The sequence below is a fragment of the Carya illinoinensis genome, chromosome 15 (genome assembly GCF_018687715.1).
Source record: "Carya illinoinensis cultivar Pawnee chromosome 15, C.illinoinensisPawnee_v1, whole genome shotgun sequence".
Classification (NCBI taxonomy): Eukaryota; Viridiplantae; Streptophyta; class Magnoliopsida; order Fagales; family Juglandaceae; genus Carya; species Carya illinoinensis.
Window position 1 is genome coordinate 40101712 of NC_056766.1, and position 18265 is coordinate 40119976.

Consider the following 18265-nt stretch of genomic DNA (forward strand, 5'->3'; position numbering starts at 1 on the left):
AATTCTCAAAGGGTTGCTAGTCTTGAGCACAGCTGCTCATTTCTCAAAGTATGGTCATGCCTTTTTTTTTTTTTTTTTTTAAAATTATTATTATTATTATTTTAAATTTTAAAGATGTCATGGTCTTTAGAATGATTAACATCGATGGTATCTGTAAGTCATTAGTTGGCCGTACATAATTTCTTCTACAGACTTACAGTTAGCACTGATATTGATTCAAAACTTGACTTTTAAAAAGCTGTGTGTGATCTTTCTGCAACTTCATATTTATCAGCCGCTAAAGAGCTTATCTTTTGGTGCATCTAAACAATAATTCATCAGGGTATTGCTTATTATCGGGATGGGTTTGCGTCTGCTTCTTCTTTTGGTTTCCTTAGTAACAGCCACCTCTGCCGGCTCGAACACCTCAAAAGAGTCAAAACTCGTCTCGCCGGGTTAGTAAAAAAAAACATAAAACAAGGAAATAAGTCACAGAGAGAGAGAGAGAGAGAGAGAGAGAGAGAGAGAGAGAGAGAGAGAGAGAGAGAGAGAGAGAGAGAGAGAGAGAGAGAGCTATGCTGTCACAATAGTGGTCCATAATGTGTGAAGCTTCTATAATGTTTTTGGCTCAGACATATTTATAAGATTCATTTTATATCTTTCAAATTTAGAAAGCTTGATTGACGTGAATTAATTTTTTCATCTGAAAATGCACTGTATCGGAAAGAAACTTGAAGTTGGCTTTGGGCTTGGACTTTGCTGGTATATATTAGGTTCTGATCTCCATTCAAAATCTTCAGAGGGCATTCTTTTCTATAATCCTGTATATTGCCAACTAATAAATTGAAGAGCTGGAAAGGTTTCTCCAAATTTATGAGAGGATTCAAGCTTTCTTTTAGACTCTCTTAGAGTTGTTACATATATATTATATGTGTGATTGACCCAATATTTCCTTCATAAAGACCAGTACTCCACTATTTTGCAGGCCCTTTAACTTTCAAACTAGGACATTACAAGTTAACGAGAACCAAAACTTCCTATAAATGGAGTTGCTGTTTGTAAAATCTTCCTTGTTTCATGGTGTTGCAGGTAACGAAGCTGGAAGCGTTCCATTGATTAATCTAAAAGTACATGATCCCACCTTTTTTCTCAATAAAAGAGAATATGACTTTAACTGTTGTTCCTAGAAAAACTGGTGCTTTCGTTTTGTCTCCTTAAATGTCTTTGAACCATTAAATTGTTCTCAGGGGTATGTGCTTGAGAGTCCAATGACAGATACATTTACTGACAGTAATTCAAAAGTCCCATTTGCTCATCGGCTAACTCTCATCTCAGATCAACTCTACGAGGTAGTTTGGTGCTTAACATGTCTTTCCCTCTTCAGATTTCATTTGTATGATTTACTTGCACCTAAATGATTCTTTATATGAAAAAAGCTTAAATATTCATTGATTAGTAAACTTTTAGTTTTGAATGGGTATATTTGTCCCCAGTGATTGGGAGTGAGGACTAGTAAGCTCGGATCAGGATCCCGGCCCATTGAGTTATGTTTGGAACTTCAAGATGAACAATAGTGTGCTGGATCCTTTAGGGTGTAAACCTACTCTAACAAGACGGATATTATGTATCTGTCATTCTTCATTATCTTCTTTTTAATGGTACCTTCATATAATCCTTCTCTCCTTTTTACTCCCAATGAATGTCTTCTGATTAAATGTGTTTCATTATAAATTTTGTCATGCTTCATGCCTTCTAGTCAGCCAAAACAAGTTGCAACAGCAATTTTGTGAATGTAGATTCCAGCAATTATCAATGCTCTTCAGACATTGATGCTATTGATGCAGTTAGTGGATTACAAACCTACTGGTTTCTTAGATTATTGTATTATCAAACTTCCCTCTAAACTGAGAATTGGGTAATCATTAGAATTTGCAGCTGCTAAGCAGAATTAATACGCTACAAAATTTTGCAACCATATTGTCTTAGTGGCTCTTCCCAGAATCAAATGAAGAATCTTTGTTAGAATCGCATAATTCTGCCCCTTGGTGTGGGGTAAGCCTCTCTCTCTCTCTCTCTCTCTCTCTCAATTGACATTTAAAAGAGTTCAAACTTCTTGGCAGGGTTATAAGTTACTTATAACCATATGCTTGCCCCAACTGGGCGAATGATAAAGGTGTCCAAGAAGCTCTTGGCGCTCGAAAGGTATGTGCATTGTGCCCTATACAAAAACATGTGTGTGTGTATCATAATATTCAGTCACAACATGGAATCACCAAAATATTTTCGGTGATGTTTTCCACAAAAGGGGACAAAACACCTTTGGCAGTACTGTAATTCTACCTTAGCTTATACTAAGACAGTCACAAATGTCGTTGGTTATCATCAAAATCTCACAAATGCTGACCTACGACTTACTTCTTATATACAGGTAAATCTGGCAACATGCTTATAACAACTCTGTTTCATTGCTTTCTTTTTTTTTTTTTCCACCAACTAAATGTGTAAGCCCTTAACTTTTTGACCCAGAACTTCGTAGTTTAACCTTTTTCACGAATCCTTAAATCTCGACAGTGGTGATCATGACATGTGAGTTCCAAACATTGGCACACAAGAATGGATAAAGTCTCTAAACTTGACTATGTTGTGAGCTGGTCGGAGACAGAGATGATTCTAAATAAAGGAGAGACGAAATTTAATGTGGTTCGGTAATTGCCTACGTCCACAGCTGTTGTAACTTCACTATGAAATAATTTTTACAAAATTCTCTCTATAAACTCTCTCTGCTCATCCACTCTCACTTTCTTCTTTGCACAGCACTACACGCAGCACGCACTATCTATTTTCTCTTTACACTTGTCTGCACACACCTCAATTGAGCTCTCTCCTATTTATACTAGAAAGCAGCCTATAATTTTTTTTTCAGTGCAGGGATTTACGCAAGAGTCTGAGGTGTCACTTGCTGCAGACACTGTGCGTGCCTGCAAGTGGCGCCTAATATGCCAAAGAAAGAAACGGTAGACGACTCACCTATTTTCTCTTTTTTCTTTTCTTTTGTCTCCATCCGCAACAATCTCTCACTTGGAGACAAATGAGTCTACATATCTTCATAGCAACCATCACAGCAACTTCAAGTCATGCCTTTAAGTACGGAGGCCAACTAAAACTACACACAGCTTCAGTTTGTCAACAGTAACTATTTTTGTGAGCATGTCTGCTAGGTTCTCTGCTCCTCGAATCTTCTCAAGTATCAGCTGTCCACTATCGAGAAGAGATCGGATAAAATGGTATCGCAACTGTATGTGTTTCACTCTGGAATGAAAGGTTGGGTTCTTTGCAAGAAAAATAGTACTTTGACTATCACTGTGCAGAATACCTTTTTCATTCTTCTTTTTCAATTCTTCCAAGAATGACTGCAACCAAACCATTTCCTTCTCCGCTTCAGTTATAGCAACGTATTCCGCTTCTATAATTGAGAGAGCAACAATCTTCTGTAATTTAGAAGCCCACGATACAATTGTACCACCTAGCGTATAAACAAATCCAGTAGTACTTTTTCTACTGTCAACGTCACCTGCTAAATCAACATCTACATATTCCTGTAGCTTTAAACCTGCTTTTGTAAAGCATAGTGACGTATTTAAAGAGCCTTGTAGATATCTTAAAATCCACTTGATTGCTTCCCAATGCTACTTTCCTGGATTACTCATGTACCTGCTCACAGCTCCCACTGCTTGTACAATATCTGGCCTTGTACAGACCATGGCGTACATAAGACTACCAATAGCAGATGCATAGGATATTCTGTTCATGCATTCTTGCTCTTCCTCTGTCTTTGGCGACTGGTCCTTAGTTAATCGAAAGTGACTAGCTAAGGGTGTGCTCACTGGTTTCGCCTTGTCCATGTTAAACCTTCTGAGCACCTTCTTCACATACTCCTCTTGCGAGAGTTTAAGAGTATCATTAGCCCTGTCTCTAATAATTTTCATACTAAGGATTTGTTTTGCAACACCCAAATCTTTCATCTCAAACCACTTTGACAACTGTTTCTTTAGTTTATTGATCTCATCGATGCTTGACCCTGCAAGGAGCATATCATCCACATACAACAGTAGGATAATATAAGAGTTGTCAAAATTCTTCATATAGCAACAATGGTCAGCCTGTAGTCTTGTAAATCCATTACTACACATGAAGTTGTTAAACTTTCGGTACCATTGTCGTGGAGCTTGTTTTAGGCCATACAAGCTCTACTTCAGTTTGCAAACTAGATTCTCTTTTCCCTTCACTGAGAATCCTTGTGGTTGGTGCATATAGATGTCTTCCTCCAAATCACCATGAAGGAATGCAATCTTCACATCTAACTGCTCAAGATGTATATTCTCTGCAGTCACAATTGCCAACACTAGCTTGATCGTGGTCAACTTTACAACTGGGGAGAAAATATCTGTGTAGTCGACACCTTCCTTTTGTTGAAACCCCTTCACAACCATTCTGGCTTTGTAGTGCTTGCTACCATTGTGCTCTTCCTTAATTCTGTACACCCATTTGTTGTGCAAAGCCTTCTTGCCTTTTGGAAGTTTAGTTAGCTCCTATGTCTGATTTGATATCAGTGACTCCATCTTATCTTGCATGGCTTTCTCCTACTTGATCGAATCTTCAATTTGTAGAGCTTCATCATAACTTTCCGGTTCACCACTATCTGTTAGCAAGATGTAGTGTAGAGATGGTAAGAACCATTGTGGTGGCCTAATTGTCCTTGAAGATCTTTGAATAATAGTGGGTGGTGTACTTTGCTCAATCTGTGTATCAACATTCTATTGATCCTCGTTCTGATAGTGTTGACTTGAGTAACATCAAACTCAACAACCTCAGGTTTCTTTGGCTGCTCCTCAGGTTCAGCTTGTGACTTAGCTTTGTATAGAATCTGCTCATTGAATATCACATTTCTACTTCTGATGATTTTGTGATTTTTATCATCCTAAAATCGATAGTCAAATTCTTCATCTCATCACCATAACTAATGAAAAAACATTTTCTAGATTTGACTTCTAACTTGTTACGATCAGTAGAATCTATGTGAACATATGATACACAGCCAAAAACTTTCAAATGGGAAAGATTTACCTTCTTTCCGCTTCAGACTTCCTCTGGTAGATCGAATTTTAAGGGAACTGAAGGTCCCCGGTTAATCAAATAGGCTGCAGTGTTAACTGCATCAGCCCAAAAACATTCAGGCAATCCTGAATTCAGCCTCATGCTTCTGGCACGTTCGTTGAGAGTTCTGTTCATGCGTTCAGCTATGCCATTCTGTTGCAGTGTTTCGGGAATAGTCTTCTAAAATCTAATCCCATTTGCAGCACAGAATTCTTTGAACCCTCTGTCGATGTACTCTCTGCCATTGTCTGATCTCAGACATTTCAACTTCAAGCCTGTTTCATTTTCAACTATGGCTCTCCACTTCTTGAAAGTTTCAAATGTGTCAGATTTATTTTTCAAAAAATAAACCCATACTTTCCTGCTTGAGTCATCAATAAAGGAAACATAGTACCGCGATCCTCCAAGTGAAGCGACTGGGGATGGCCCCCACAAATCTGTGTGCACTAACTCCAACTTTGTAGACTTTGGAGTTCTGCCATTTTTCAAGAAACTAACATTTTTCTGCTTCCCAAAAATGCAACCTTCACACATGTCAAAATCAGTTGATTCCAACTTTGGCAACTTCCCCTTGGATAATAGTACTTTCATTCCTTTCTCACTCATGTGACCAAGCCTTTGGTGCCATAGGTTGGCATTTGCGTCAGCAATTGCAACAGTATCTCTAATGCTTGAATTCATGTATAGAGTACCTGTTTTTGTGCCTCGAGCTACTACTATAGCTCATTTTGTTATCTTCCACGTCCCACTGGTAAATAGTACCGAATGCCCATCAACATCAAATTGTCCTACAGAAATCAGGTTCCTCATGAGTTTGGAAACATGTCGCACCTTCTGTAGCAACCATGCACTTCCATTGGGCAGATTGATTCGTACATCTCCCATGCCTTCGATTTCCAATGCTTCACCATCTGCTAAGTACACCTTCCCGAAATCACCAGTAACATAATTCTGCATGATTTCTCGGTGTGCTGTAGTGTGGAATAAGGCTCTTGAATCTAACACCCAAGATTCAATTTGGTTGTCGGCTGAAAGGAGAAAGGCATCTTGGAGATCTTCTGTTGTGGCATTAGCAGAGTCATACTCATTCTTCTTCTTTGCTTCCTTGTAATTATTTCTGAAGTGGCCAATCTTGCCATAATTCCAACACTGTACTTGTTTTCCGGATCTAGATTTACTTCTGCCTCTTCGGGACTTTGACCTGCCCCGATTTGAACTTCTACTAGCTCCTCTACCTTTGGTCTTGAGGTTTAAGGCAGAACTGGAAGTCGATGCTTCTCCTATATCTCTTCTGCGAACTTCCTTGCTAAGAATATGGTCCCGGATATCTTGATACTTCATCTTTGTTTTGCCATAAGAATTGTTAACAGCTGTTCTCATGGCCTCCTAGCTTTTTGGCAATTGAACCAGAGCAATCAGTGCACGTACTTCATCATCAAATTCAATTCTCACTGAAGCTAATTGATTGATGATGGTGTTGAACTCATTCAGATGCTGAATAACTGGAGTTCCTTCTGCCATTCTCAAGTAGAATAGCTTGTACATCAAATGCACTTTGTTATTGGCTGATGGCTGCTCGTACATGTCTGATAGATCTTTCATCAAATCCGTTGTGGTCTTTTCCCTTCTCACATTATGTGCAGCTGATCTTGACAGTGTTAGTTATGACTCCCAACACTTGTCTATCAAGGAAACTCCAATCTTCATTGCTCATGTCATCTGGCTTTCTTCCTAGGAGTGGAAGATGTAGTTTCTTCCCATAGAGATAATCCTCTATCTGCATTTTCCAGTAGGCAAAGTCTGTACCATCAAATTTCTCGATACCAACACCTTTAGCTTATTCTCCAGCCATAACTTTACAAATGAGTTCAAATTTAAATAAACAAAGATCACTGTTGTGTCCGAAACACTCGAATTAGCTGGAAACGAGTCTGGAATTGTCAAAATTGGATCAAAATTGAGTTTAAACAGGCCAAAACAGTTTCGGCCAACCAGAGTGCGACAAGTGGCAGGATGACGTCAGCTCGGCTCGGCTCAAGAACACTGCTCGACTCAGGAACACAGCTCGGCTCGGCTCGGCGAGTAAAGTACATGCGCGGGTTCCCCTAGGGCGCGTGGGAGCGTGTAATTCACGCATCTTCCCCCTCTAGGGCGCGTGGGAGCGTGAGATTCAGTTGTCTTCAACCTTGGGTGTGCGTGGGGTGCGTGAGTTGTAGTAGATGCACACGCAAATCTTCTCAAGGCTCGTGTGGACTCCTCCGACCTCCGTTTTCGATTTCGTTTGTGACAACGGATTTTGACCAATTTGAATTTTCAGGCAACTCGAACCAGAGCTCTGATATCAGTTGTTGTGAGCTGGTCAGAGACAGAGATGATTCTAAATAAAGGAGAGACGAAATTTAACGCGGTTCGGCAATTGCTTATGTCCACAGCTGCTCATCCACTCTCACTTACTTCTTTGCACAGCACTACACGCAGCACGCACTACCTATTTTCTCTCTACACTTGTCTGCACACTCCTCAACTGAACTCTCTTCTATTCATAGGAGAAAACAGCTTACAATTTTTTTTTCGGTGCAAGGATTTACGCAAGAGTCTGAGGCGTCACTTGCTGCAGACACTGTGCATGTCTGCAAGTGGCGTCTAATATGCTAAAGAAAGAAACGGTGGACGACTCACCTATTTTCTCTTTTCTCTTTTCTTTTGTCTCCATCCCAAACAGACTATGGATGAAAGAGTGTGGTTCATTGATGGTCAAACTGCTGAGCGGGTTTTAAGTTTCTACTCCTGTAGAATTCTTTGTTTTCTCTTCCCTCTTTTCCTAACATATTCTCTCTTTCTCATGAACTTGCAGGTACACGAAGAAGATAATTATTGATGATTTCAGTTTAACATATGCTACAGCAAAGGCAAGAAAAACAAAAGTTCTTCAATCTAAACAATGTCTACAACAAGCCCAAACCAAAAACAAAGTTTCATTAATTCTAATTCCTTGTGCAGGGAGGAGGCCACAATGCTGCAGAAGACATGGTCAAGGAGTGTGCCGCTATGATAGATAGGTGGATGGCTTATTTCCCACTTTAAAATGAAGTGATCTGACATTGTACGAGCACGTTTGGCGAAAAATAAGAACTTTTAAATCTTCAGAACTTAGAAGTGAATGCAGATTAACAAAGAAACTCTGAAAAGTCTTCTCTCGACTCACTTATGACTTATAACTTATCCCTTTGTCTATCTCGATCCAAAATGTGATGAGTGTTCCAAGTTTCATGAAAAATTATACGAATCCAGTTTAGGGCCGAAGCTACACTCCCAACACAGGATGTTTTGTTTGACACGTTGTGCCTCATAGAAGACTGATAAAGAATCTGATGGCCTTGTATAATTAAAGTGGGCCCAAGGTTCAAAGGAGAGCCCATCTACAAGGGCCTAGCCCATCTTAACCAAAAAAGCCGACCCGCAAATAGGCATGCTCCGAGAATATTGGAAAGGGAAACATTTGCTTTAATGTAATGTGCAGGAGTGGGTAGGAGATGAGAAATTACTTATCTCAAAAGTTCTACTCTCATGTTAATTGGGTTGGAGATCCAACAGACCGAATGTCCACAACTGGATTTTCTTGGTGACTCTCATTTCCTTGAAAAATCATCAAAAGGCAGTATGCGTTTAGTCTCTTCTGCTGTGCCATGGCTTCAACTACTCTTCAGATTATCTCTGTTGGTTCATCTTAAACTTTTGGAATAGATAGAAATTTTATATAATATTAAAGCAGGGATTTTGAGTTGGAATCTTAACTCTAAATTCTATCCCATTTAATTAAATTAATTACATGTTAGGCCCACTCATTGAAGAGGAGTCTGATTTACACATGAGGGAGAGTATTAAGATATAAAATTAATAATAAAATCTATCTCTTTCCGTTAATTTATTAACATGAGAGTAGGTGCAAATTTCAAAGCTAATGTAGAATGAAGTAACATATCCCAATTTCTATATGAGGGAACCCTCAAATTGTTTTAAAAATGCTTGGGCTCTTGCTACTTGACAAGCTTCAAAACTATATGACTATCTTATTGTATGCATAAAATTTTCTCTATTTCTATATCATTTCCATCTCTTAGTTCTCAAGGGTTGCTATTCTTGAGCACAGCTGCACATTTCTCAACGTAGGGTCATCTTCAGACTAAGGCCTAAGGCCTGGTTAATTTAGATAGAGAGATGATTTCATCTTATCTCGTCTCAATTAATTTAATTTCAATATCTAAACACAACAAATTCAAACAATTTTTAATTTCAAACTTTCAATTTTTTCATCATCATTACTTAATTATTAAAATTTTCCTAAACCTTCAAACAAAAAGCAAAAGACAGTTTAATTTTTTCAAATTCTAAAATAAAAATAATATTATAATAATATTTTAACTTTATAATATTTTTATTCAACTTTTTTCTCTCATTTTTCAAAACCTCATAAAATATTTTAACTCAAATAATTTTTAACTCATCTTAACTTAACTCAACTCAACTCAAATAAGTCACTACTATTTACAAACCAACTCAACTAATCTTATTTAACTTATTATTCAAACCAAGCCTAAAACTAGGGTAATGATTCATGAAAGTTCTACAAGGAGGTTTTTGTACAGTGTTGCACTGTTCATATCCCGGAAGTGTACTAGCCCTCGTAAAACTGTGCTGTAAACAGTAAAATACTACTATTTTTTAATATTAGGGGTCCATGTCAAAGTTTTGAAATCCGTTCCGGAGACCATTCTGATTGAGGCACTGGAATAGAATATTTCGGTACCGACACGTTTCGGGATTAATTATATATTATATATAAATATTTATATATATATATAAACTAACAATTAATAAAATAAATATATATATGTAAGTGTGTGATATGTATATGTGTATATATATAGAAGAATTAAATATTTATAAAATGAATATATATTGAAAAAAATTACAAACTTGAGTTAAGATACAAAAATATAGGAAAAAAATTAAAAAATAGACAGATTATTAAAAGTAACAATACTTCTAGTACACGGAAAGAGATATTTGAATTCTAAAAGTATAATTTTATCCATTATTTTTCAACTTATTTACAAAAGAGTTATTTTTTATTTTTATTTTTAATTTGAATTTGAATTTTGGACCGGAATTACTATTCAGGCCGGAATACTGGAATTCTGGCCGGAATTGACCGGAACGACCGGAATTTGACCGGAACAGCCGGAATTTGACCCGGAACGGAATAGATATCTATCCCATTCCGGTCACTGTTTCGGAACAAAAAATTCTAGCCATTCCGACCAGAACGGAACGATTTTTAAAATATTGGTCCATGTCCATGCATTTCTGAACTTGCTTATGCATAAAGAGAAAAAGAAATAATCAAAATGATAGAAGGAGAAAGGTAAAGGTAGGCCAGATGAGAATTGAAATCCTTCTGAGCTTCCTGATCCCTCTCCCCTAAACTAAAAGGGTAGGCCTCCATTTGCTATTAAAATGACTTCATGTGATAAAAATTATGGTCCAATAAAAATAATTGTGTACCTTTACACCTACCACTAAAATATAGTGGTATTAAGCTTATATAGATAAAATATAAGATAACTGTTACAGTTATAAAGAAATTTTATAAAATAAACTTATAAATTGGAGTGATTTTGTCTTATACATCAAATTGTAAAATTATTTTTATAAAATCTAATATATACGTTGGATTGTAGATCTCTACTGTTATACGTCAGATTGTAAATCTGACGTGTTAGATAAAATTACATCAATTTGTAAGTTTACTTTTATTAAATTTCTTTATAACCATAGCACTTCTCTAAAGATAATGGGCATAAATCTCTTATCCTTGGCTTATTACCATGAAAGTTTTAATTCATGGCCTTCCTTCCAACAAACTAATTGGAAGCCAACTACATCTGATTGCAGATCATGGTGATGTTTGACATTTAGTTGTGTATAATAATTTAATGTCTTTTGATCTTGTCTTAATAATTGAAAGCTACTCCTATTTTGTAAGAAAACCTCAAAAGATATGGAATTTAATAACTCACAATCTATTACATATATTAGGTCCTTTAAAGTTCAGAATAGGAAATTACAATGGGAATCTTTCTTGTTCTCCCCACCCCCCCCCCCCCCCCCCCCCCCCCCCGGCCCCGGCCCCGGGAAAAGAAGCTTTAGAAGTATGGAGACTCGATCTGGCAGAGCAAATATATATATTTCATAAAAATCAACATACGAATTGATGTAACTTGCTAATTTTTACTTTTAGTTTGCCAACTCATGCAAACTTTATAGTGTTTGAATTTACATCCTCAATTTTTGGAAAATCAAGTCTATGTCGGAGGTGACTCATACTTTGGCACACCTATTCCAATGATTTTGCAAAAGATTGTGAATTTTACTTGTTGAGTCAATTTTTATAAAATTAAATTTATTTTTAATTAATTTACAGGAAAAAGAAATAATTGTGTAATAACGGAGGTGTTAGGATATCATTACGCTTAATGTAATGTGCAAGTATGGGTAGGAGATGTGTTGTCACCACTTATCTCAAAAGCTTAATCTGATGGGAAATTATAGATTTTATTATTTATTTTATATCTTAACATTCTCCCTCAAGTATGGATCAGACTCTCCCTCAATGAATGAGCTAACCATGTAAAATATTTACTTAAATGGGGTAGATTTTAGAGTTAATATTTGAATTTAGAACATCTACTTTAATATCATGTGAAATCACTATTTATTCCAAAAACTTAAACTGATAGGAAGATGTAGATTTTATTATTTATTTTATGTGTGAGAGCTTAGATAAAAAGTTTCGAAAAGAACCAACAAGAGACTATGAAGAGTAGTTGAAGCCATGGCACAGAAGAAGAGACTAAAAACAAATTCCCTTTTTATGATTTTTCAAGGAAATGAGAGTCACCAAGAAAAACCAGTTGTGGACATGCGGTCTGTTGGATCTCCAACCCAATTTATAACATGAGAGTAGGTGCAAATTCCAAAGCTGATGCAGAATGAAGTAATAGATCCCAATTTGTATACGAGGGAACCCTCAAATTGTTTTAAAAATGCTTGGGCTCTTGCTACTTGACAAGCTTCAAAACTATAGGACTACCTTTTTTATGCTTAAAATGTACATGTTCTCTATTTCTTTATCATTTCCATCTCTAAATTCTCAAAGGGTTGCTAGTCTTGAGCACAGCTGCACATTTCTAAAGGTATGGTCATGTTTTTTTTTTGGGGGGGGGGGGGAAGGGGAATAATTATAATCTACTGTAACTGTAAGTCAGCAGAAGAAATTATGTACAGCCAACTAATTATTTCATCTTCAGACTTACAGTTAGCACTGATATTGACTCCAAACTTAAACATTAAGCTTTGTGTGCATGACATCTTTCTGCAACTTCATATTTATCATCAGCCTTGAGAGAGAGTTTTGCTATTGGTTCATTTAAACAAGAATTCATCAGAGTAATAATGCTTGTCGGAATGGGTTTGCGTCTGTTTCTTCTATTGGTTTTCTTAGTAGTAGCCACCTCTGCCGGCTCGAACACCAAAAAACTTGTCACGACTCTGCCGGGTTACTCCGGTGAGTTACCCTTCAAGCTCGAAACTGGGTAAGTAATTACTATTCCATCTGATATTATTATCCAAAAAATTCAAATTAAGTCCCTTTCTCGAAGATAATATCATCATTAACTATCCTTCTCTACCTTTATTTAAATTGCCACCCTTTTTACTATGTGATTATCAAAAAGTTTTAATGTTATCTTCATTGACACAATCGAGATTCTACCATGCTTGCTGTCACCTATGATTCATCAATGTTAGCATTCAGAATAAAACAAGAAAATTCGAGTTGAGAAGAAGTAGTATTTTAAGCAGGATGTGCCAAAATGGAAACTGAGATACTGCACAATGATAGGTCCCAACTCAAAAAAAATGCGAAAGTAAATAAACAAGTATCTCTTCGGGTGAGAAAGTACCGCAAGGTTTAAATAACAAATGATTTCTTTTTTCTTCATTGATGATTGTAGGCTGCTTAAATAAGCAAAACCTCATACAATGTAAACCACGTAAACCGAAATAATAGGACTAACCACAAGACACAAACACACATAAACAATACAAGAAAAACATAACACAACTACATGAATTAAAAGGAACGTAAATCACGCAACAATAACTACTGAAGATCCATTTGCAACTGAAGACCGACTCATTCGCACGTCTCTCTACTGGACGACGACCCAGTCTTGTCCTCCACTTTCCACGTGCCTTATTGGTTCCGTCGACTGCTCACTACGTTGCATGCAACGTTCTTTCACGTATGGTTTCATCCCAAATATCTGGGATTTGGCTTATGGGCCCTCCCAGATCGCCGTGGCTTATCAATGCCTCCCCCAACAAGCGGATCCTTGTCCTCAAGGTCCAGACTCGGAAACATTTCCTTCAGCTTGGCTATTGATTCCCACGTTGCCTCCTCGACTGGAAGATGTTTCCACTGCACCAAGCCTTCTTCAACCAGCTGAGTTCCTTGCTTGACCCAACGGTAATCTAAAATAGTTTGAGGTTTTAAGATGATGACCCCATCGTCGGAGAAGGGTGGTAGCTCAACTTGTTTAGTTTCAGCCATCTCTCCGTTGACTTCCCCGTTAACCTGGTAGCGTTTAAGCAGCGACACATGAAACACCGGGTAAATGCGTGCTTCCTTCGGCAGCTGTAATTTGTATGCGACTGGCCCAATTTTCTCGAGAATCTGATAGGGTCCGTAAAAACGGCTAGCGAGTTTTTGGTGTACCCGTTTAAAGATCGTTTGCTGAGGATATGGATGTAGCTTCAAAAGCACCCAATCACCGATATTGAACGTAATGTCCCTCCTCTTTTGATCTGCCAACTGCTTCATTCGATTCCGCGATCTTTCTAAATTAACCTTCAATTGTCGTAGCAGTTCATCTCGGCTCAGGAGTTGTTGGTCAACTTCGTGTACTGGAGAAAGGCCATCCTTGTACGTCGGAATGGAGGGTGGTAATCGTCCATACAGCGCCTGGAACGGAGTCATCCCAGTCGAAATGTGGTATGTTGTATTATACCAATATTCAGCTCAAGGTAAGTAGGAACACCATTTCCGTGGCCACTGATGAACAAAACACCGTAGATATTGTTCGACGCAACGGTTGACGACTTCCGTCTAGCCATCCGTTTGTGGATGGTATGAGGAACTGAGCTGCAGTTTGGTGCCCGACATCCTGAAGAATTCTTGCCAAAAATTGCTGATGAAAATCGGATCCCAATCGCTAACAATAGACTTGGGCATCCCGTGAAGCTTGATAATGCCTTCCACAAATTTTTCTGCCACATTTTTTGCAGTAAAAGGATGACTGAGGAAATGTGCAGACTTACTGAATCTATCAACAAATACCATTATGGTATCCTTTCCTTGCGAGACCGGTAACCCTTCAATAAAATCTAGGGTGATGTCGTCCCATACTCGGCACGGAATTGGTAGTGGCTGAAGGAGTCCGGCTGGAGCCAATGTCTCTGTTTTAATTTTCTGGCAAACTTCACACCCTTTTACGTAATTCTGCACTGCTCCATGCATCCCAAGCCAGTAAAATTGTTGTCCCAGCTTCTTAAATGTACGTAAGACACCCGAATGACCCCCTACCTTGGTGTCATGCATCTCGTGCAGCAACTTAGCCCGTAAGGCTGTGTCGTTCGGAACAACGATCCTTCCCCTATAATGTAATAGTCCTTTGCACCATGTATACGAACTTCCAGGTTGTTTTGTGGCCACACGACTTTTTGACTGGATGTTAGGGTCATTTTCTGCAGCTTTTTTAATTTCATCCCACAAGTTAACCTGCGGAAAGAAAATATGTTGAAGGACGAGGCTGCCCTGTTTTCGAGAGAGAGCATCAGCTGCAGAGTTTTCTCGGCCCGGTTTGTATGTAATTTCATAATCGTAACCCAAAAGCTTAGCAACCCATTTTTGCTGCTCCGGGGTTGCTATTCGCTGCTCTAGGAAATATTTGAGGCTACGTTGATCAGTCTGAATATAGAATTTCTGACCTTCTTGAAGGTAAGGCCGCCAGGTGCGTATGGCTTCGACGATAGCCAACATTTCCTTAGCGTACGTCGACCATGATTTCTTAGCCACTCCGAGAGCTCGGCTCATGTATGCCACTGGCTTGCCACGTTGAGATAGAACTGCTCCGATGCCTTCTCTCGACGCATCCGTTTCAATAGTAAAAGATTCATTAAAGTTTGGCATGGCCAATATAGGAGTGGTCGTCATGGCCTGTTTGAGAGCAAGAAAGGCACGTTCAGCTTCCTCGTGCCATCTGAATTACCCCTTTTTGAGAAGATTGGTGAGAGGTCGAGCTATGATGCCGTAGTTTTTGACGAACTTCCGGTAATAACCTATCAAGCCTAAAAACCCACGTAGTTCCAAAATGTTAGTGGGTTGGGGCCAGGCTACCATGGCAGCAATTTTATGGTCATCCACTTTCACGCCTTGACTAGTGATGATGTGCCCCAAGTACTCCAGTTCTTGCTGCCCAAATGCACATTTGCTAGCTTTTACAAAGAATCGATGCTGCCTCAATATTTCAAAGGTTTGCCTTACATGTAATAATTGGTGATCCCAATGCGGACTATAGATTAGAATATCATCAAAGAAAACTAATATAAATTTTTTAAGATGCTGATGAAAGATGGAGTTCATGATAGCTTGAAATGTAGAAGGCGCGTTACATAAGCCGAACGGCATTACTAAGTATTCGTAATGACCATTATGTGTCCGAAAAGCAGTTTTATGGATGTCACTTGGTTTAACTCGTACCTGATGGTAGCCCGCTCGCAGATCGAGTTTGGTGAAATAAGAAGCACTGTAGAGCTCATCCAACATATCATCTACTGTCGGTATCGAAAATCGGTCTTTAATGCTTGCGGCGTTGAGCGCTCGATAATCTTTGCAAAAGCGCCAATTCCCGTCTTTCTTTTTTACTAGCAATACGGGTGATGAGAATGGGCTAGTGCTGGTTTGAACAAGCCCAGATTGCAGCATATCCTGGACCTGCTTTTCGATCTCATTCTTCTGATAATGTGCGTACCGATAAGGCCGAACGTTTATTGGTTCGGTTCCTTCCTTAAGGGTGATACAGTGGTCAACTTCCCTTGGTGGTGGTAAGCATGAGGGCTCTATGAATGGATCAGAAAATTCCTGCAATAATTTTTGCATGCTTGGATGAATATTTATCGGTGGTTCTGCTTGAGCGATCTGGAAGCATAACTCAAACAACGTTTGACTGGGACGAAATTCCTTGGTTAGCTCCTTGAGTGATGCTGCTTGGATGTTTTGCCTGTCGATGCCGATCAATTTCTTGGGTTGGTTTTCCCATAAAAATTCCATGGTCAACTGTTTCCAGTCGCACACCACAGAACCAAGTAACTCAAGCCATTAAATCCCCAGTACTATGTCCAAGCCTATGAGAGGTAAGGAATAAAGAGTTAAGGAAAACACAGTGCCCTGCAAATTGATTTGTACCTCCTCGAACCTTCCTTCCTTGACATATGAGAGGTTCTCCATTGGCAACCCGAACAGTGAAGGTCTCTGTTGGTACCACCGGTAATCGCAGCAAGTTAGCTAAGCGCTCACTAATGAAATTGTGAGTTGATCCGCTGTGATTTAATATAATGACGTCGTGGGCACCGATTCTAGCCACTACTCGCATGGTCTTGGGCGCTGACCAACCCATTAATGCATGCAACGTAATCTCTGGTTCGAGATTCTCCTCCTGGTGTCTTCCCGTATTTCTTTCCTCATTGACGCCATCACAGATAACGTTGTTATCGTCCTCGTAGCCCTCCAACATGAGTAACCGGGGCCCCTGACATCTATGACCTGCAGTAAAACGTTCATTACAATTGAAACATAAACCTTGGAGACGTCGTCGCTGCATTTCCTCCCAACTCAGTCGTCGAATTGGAGCGACAGGTGCTGCCCGATTTGTTAGTGGAAGAGCTGGGGGAGCTCGTAATGGTGGTGCAGGTCGTAAGAACCTCCTTTGTCTCATTAGTTGGTCATCCCTCATCCTTGCAAAACGTATAGCATCTTTCAAAGTCTGTGGTTTAAACATACGGATTCCATCTGAAATTTCTGTCTTCAAACCATCCATGAAGGTGCCCACCAGAGCCTTCTGTGTCCAACCTTTGACCCGGTTGCCTAATTGTTCGAATTCCCATTGGTAATCACGCAGGGAACCCGTCTGCCGAATTCGGGACAAAGCCTCGTCAAAGTCTTCGCAATCCGATGGCCCAAAGTGCACCCATAGTTCCTCTTCAAAATCGATCCATGAAAGAACTCGACCTTCCTCTTGAAAAGTCCTGCGAATCCATTGCCACCACTGGTTGGCTTCTCCTTCCAAATGGTAAGATGCTAAAGAAACCTTTTGGTTCTCAGGAGTGTTTTGGAACTCGAAAAACTGGTTCACACGGTTGAACCACTCCGTCGGATCATCTCCTGAAAATTGAGGAAATTCTAACTTTGCCGTTTTGGAGGATACCACAAGCCGTCCCCCATTGTGACCTTCACGGTATTGAATGCCCTGGTTTGGAGGTTCTTGGTCGGCAAGGAGCACATCAGAGAGACGGTTAAGAGTCTCTTCAACATGCCGCAGTCGATCCGCCATGCCCAGCTCCATCCGGTGTAGCCCCTCTTGAACTTCACCGAGTCCAACCTCCAGATGTTCAATTCTCTCTTTATTGGTTCCCATATTAACCTGGCTCTGAGGCCAATGATAGGTCCCAACTCAGAAAAAATGCGAAAGTAAATAAACAAGTATCTCTTCGGGGTGAGAAAGTACCGCAAGGTTTGAATAACAAATGATTTCTTTTTTCTTCATTGACGATTGTAGGTTGCTTAAATAAGCAAAACCTCAGACAATGTAAACCATGTAAACCGAAATAATAGGACTAACCACAAGGCACAAACACACGTAAACAATACAAGAAAAACAGAACACAACTACATGAATTAAAAGGAATGTAAATCACGCAACAATAACTACTGAAGATCCATTTGCAACTGAAG

The 18265-nt window shown here is 39.1% G+C and overlaps 1 protein-coding gene across 1 annotated transcript; it reads left to right on the forward strand.

Annotated features, from left to right (window-relative positions):
- The first annotated feature begins 340 nt into the window (after window positions 1-340).
- On the forward strand, window positions 341-8217 carry LOC122296923 (serine carboxypeptidase-like 13). The gene is made up of 9 exons (XM_043106719.1): window positions 341-434; window positions 1069-1106; window positions 1227-1328; window positions 1736-1822; window positions 1966-2031; window positions 7105-7215; window positions 7451-7545; window positions 7988-8042; window positions 8134-8217. Exons 1-9 carry the CDS (start codon window positions 341-343, stop codon window positions 8215-8217), a joined length of 732 nt encoding a protein of 243 aa, XP_042962653.1.
- Window positions 8218-18265: the final 10048 nt, after the last annotated feature.

Excerpts from the sequence above, each read along its gene's own strand:
- LOC122296923 (XM_043106719.1), top strand. The coding sequence starts at position 341 with ATGGGTTTGCGTCTGCTTCTTCTTTTGGTTTCCTTAGTAACAGCCACC. Across the intron at positions 1,823-1,965 it reads ACATTGATGCTATTGATGCA|TGGCTCTTCCCAGAATCAAA; the intron begins GTTAGTGGATTA and ends ATATTGTCTTAG. Across the intron at positions 7,546-7,987 it reads ACGAAATTTAACGCGGTTCG|GTACACGAAGAAGATAATTA; the intron begins GCAATTGCTTAT and ends ATGAACTTGCAG.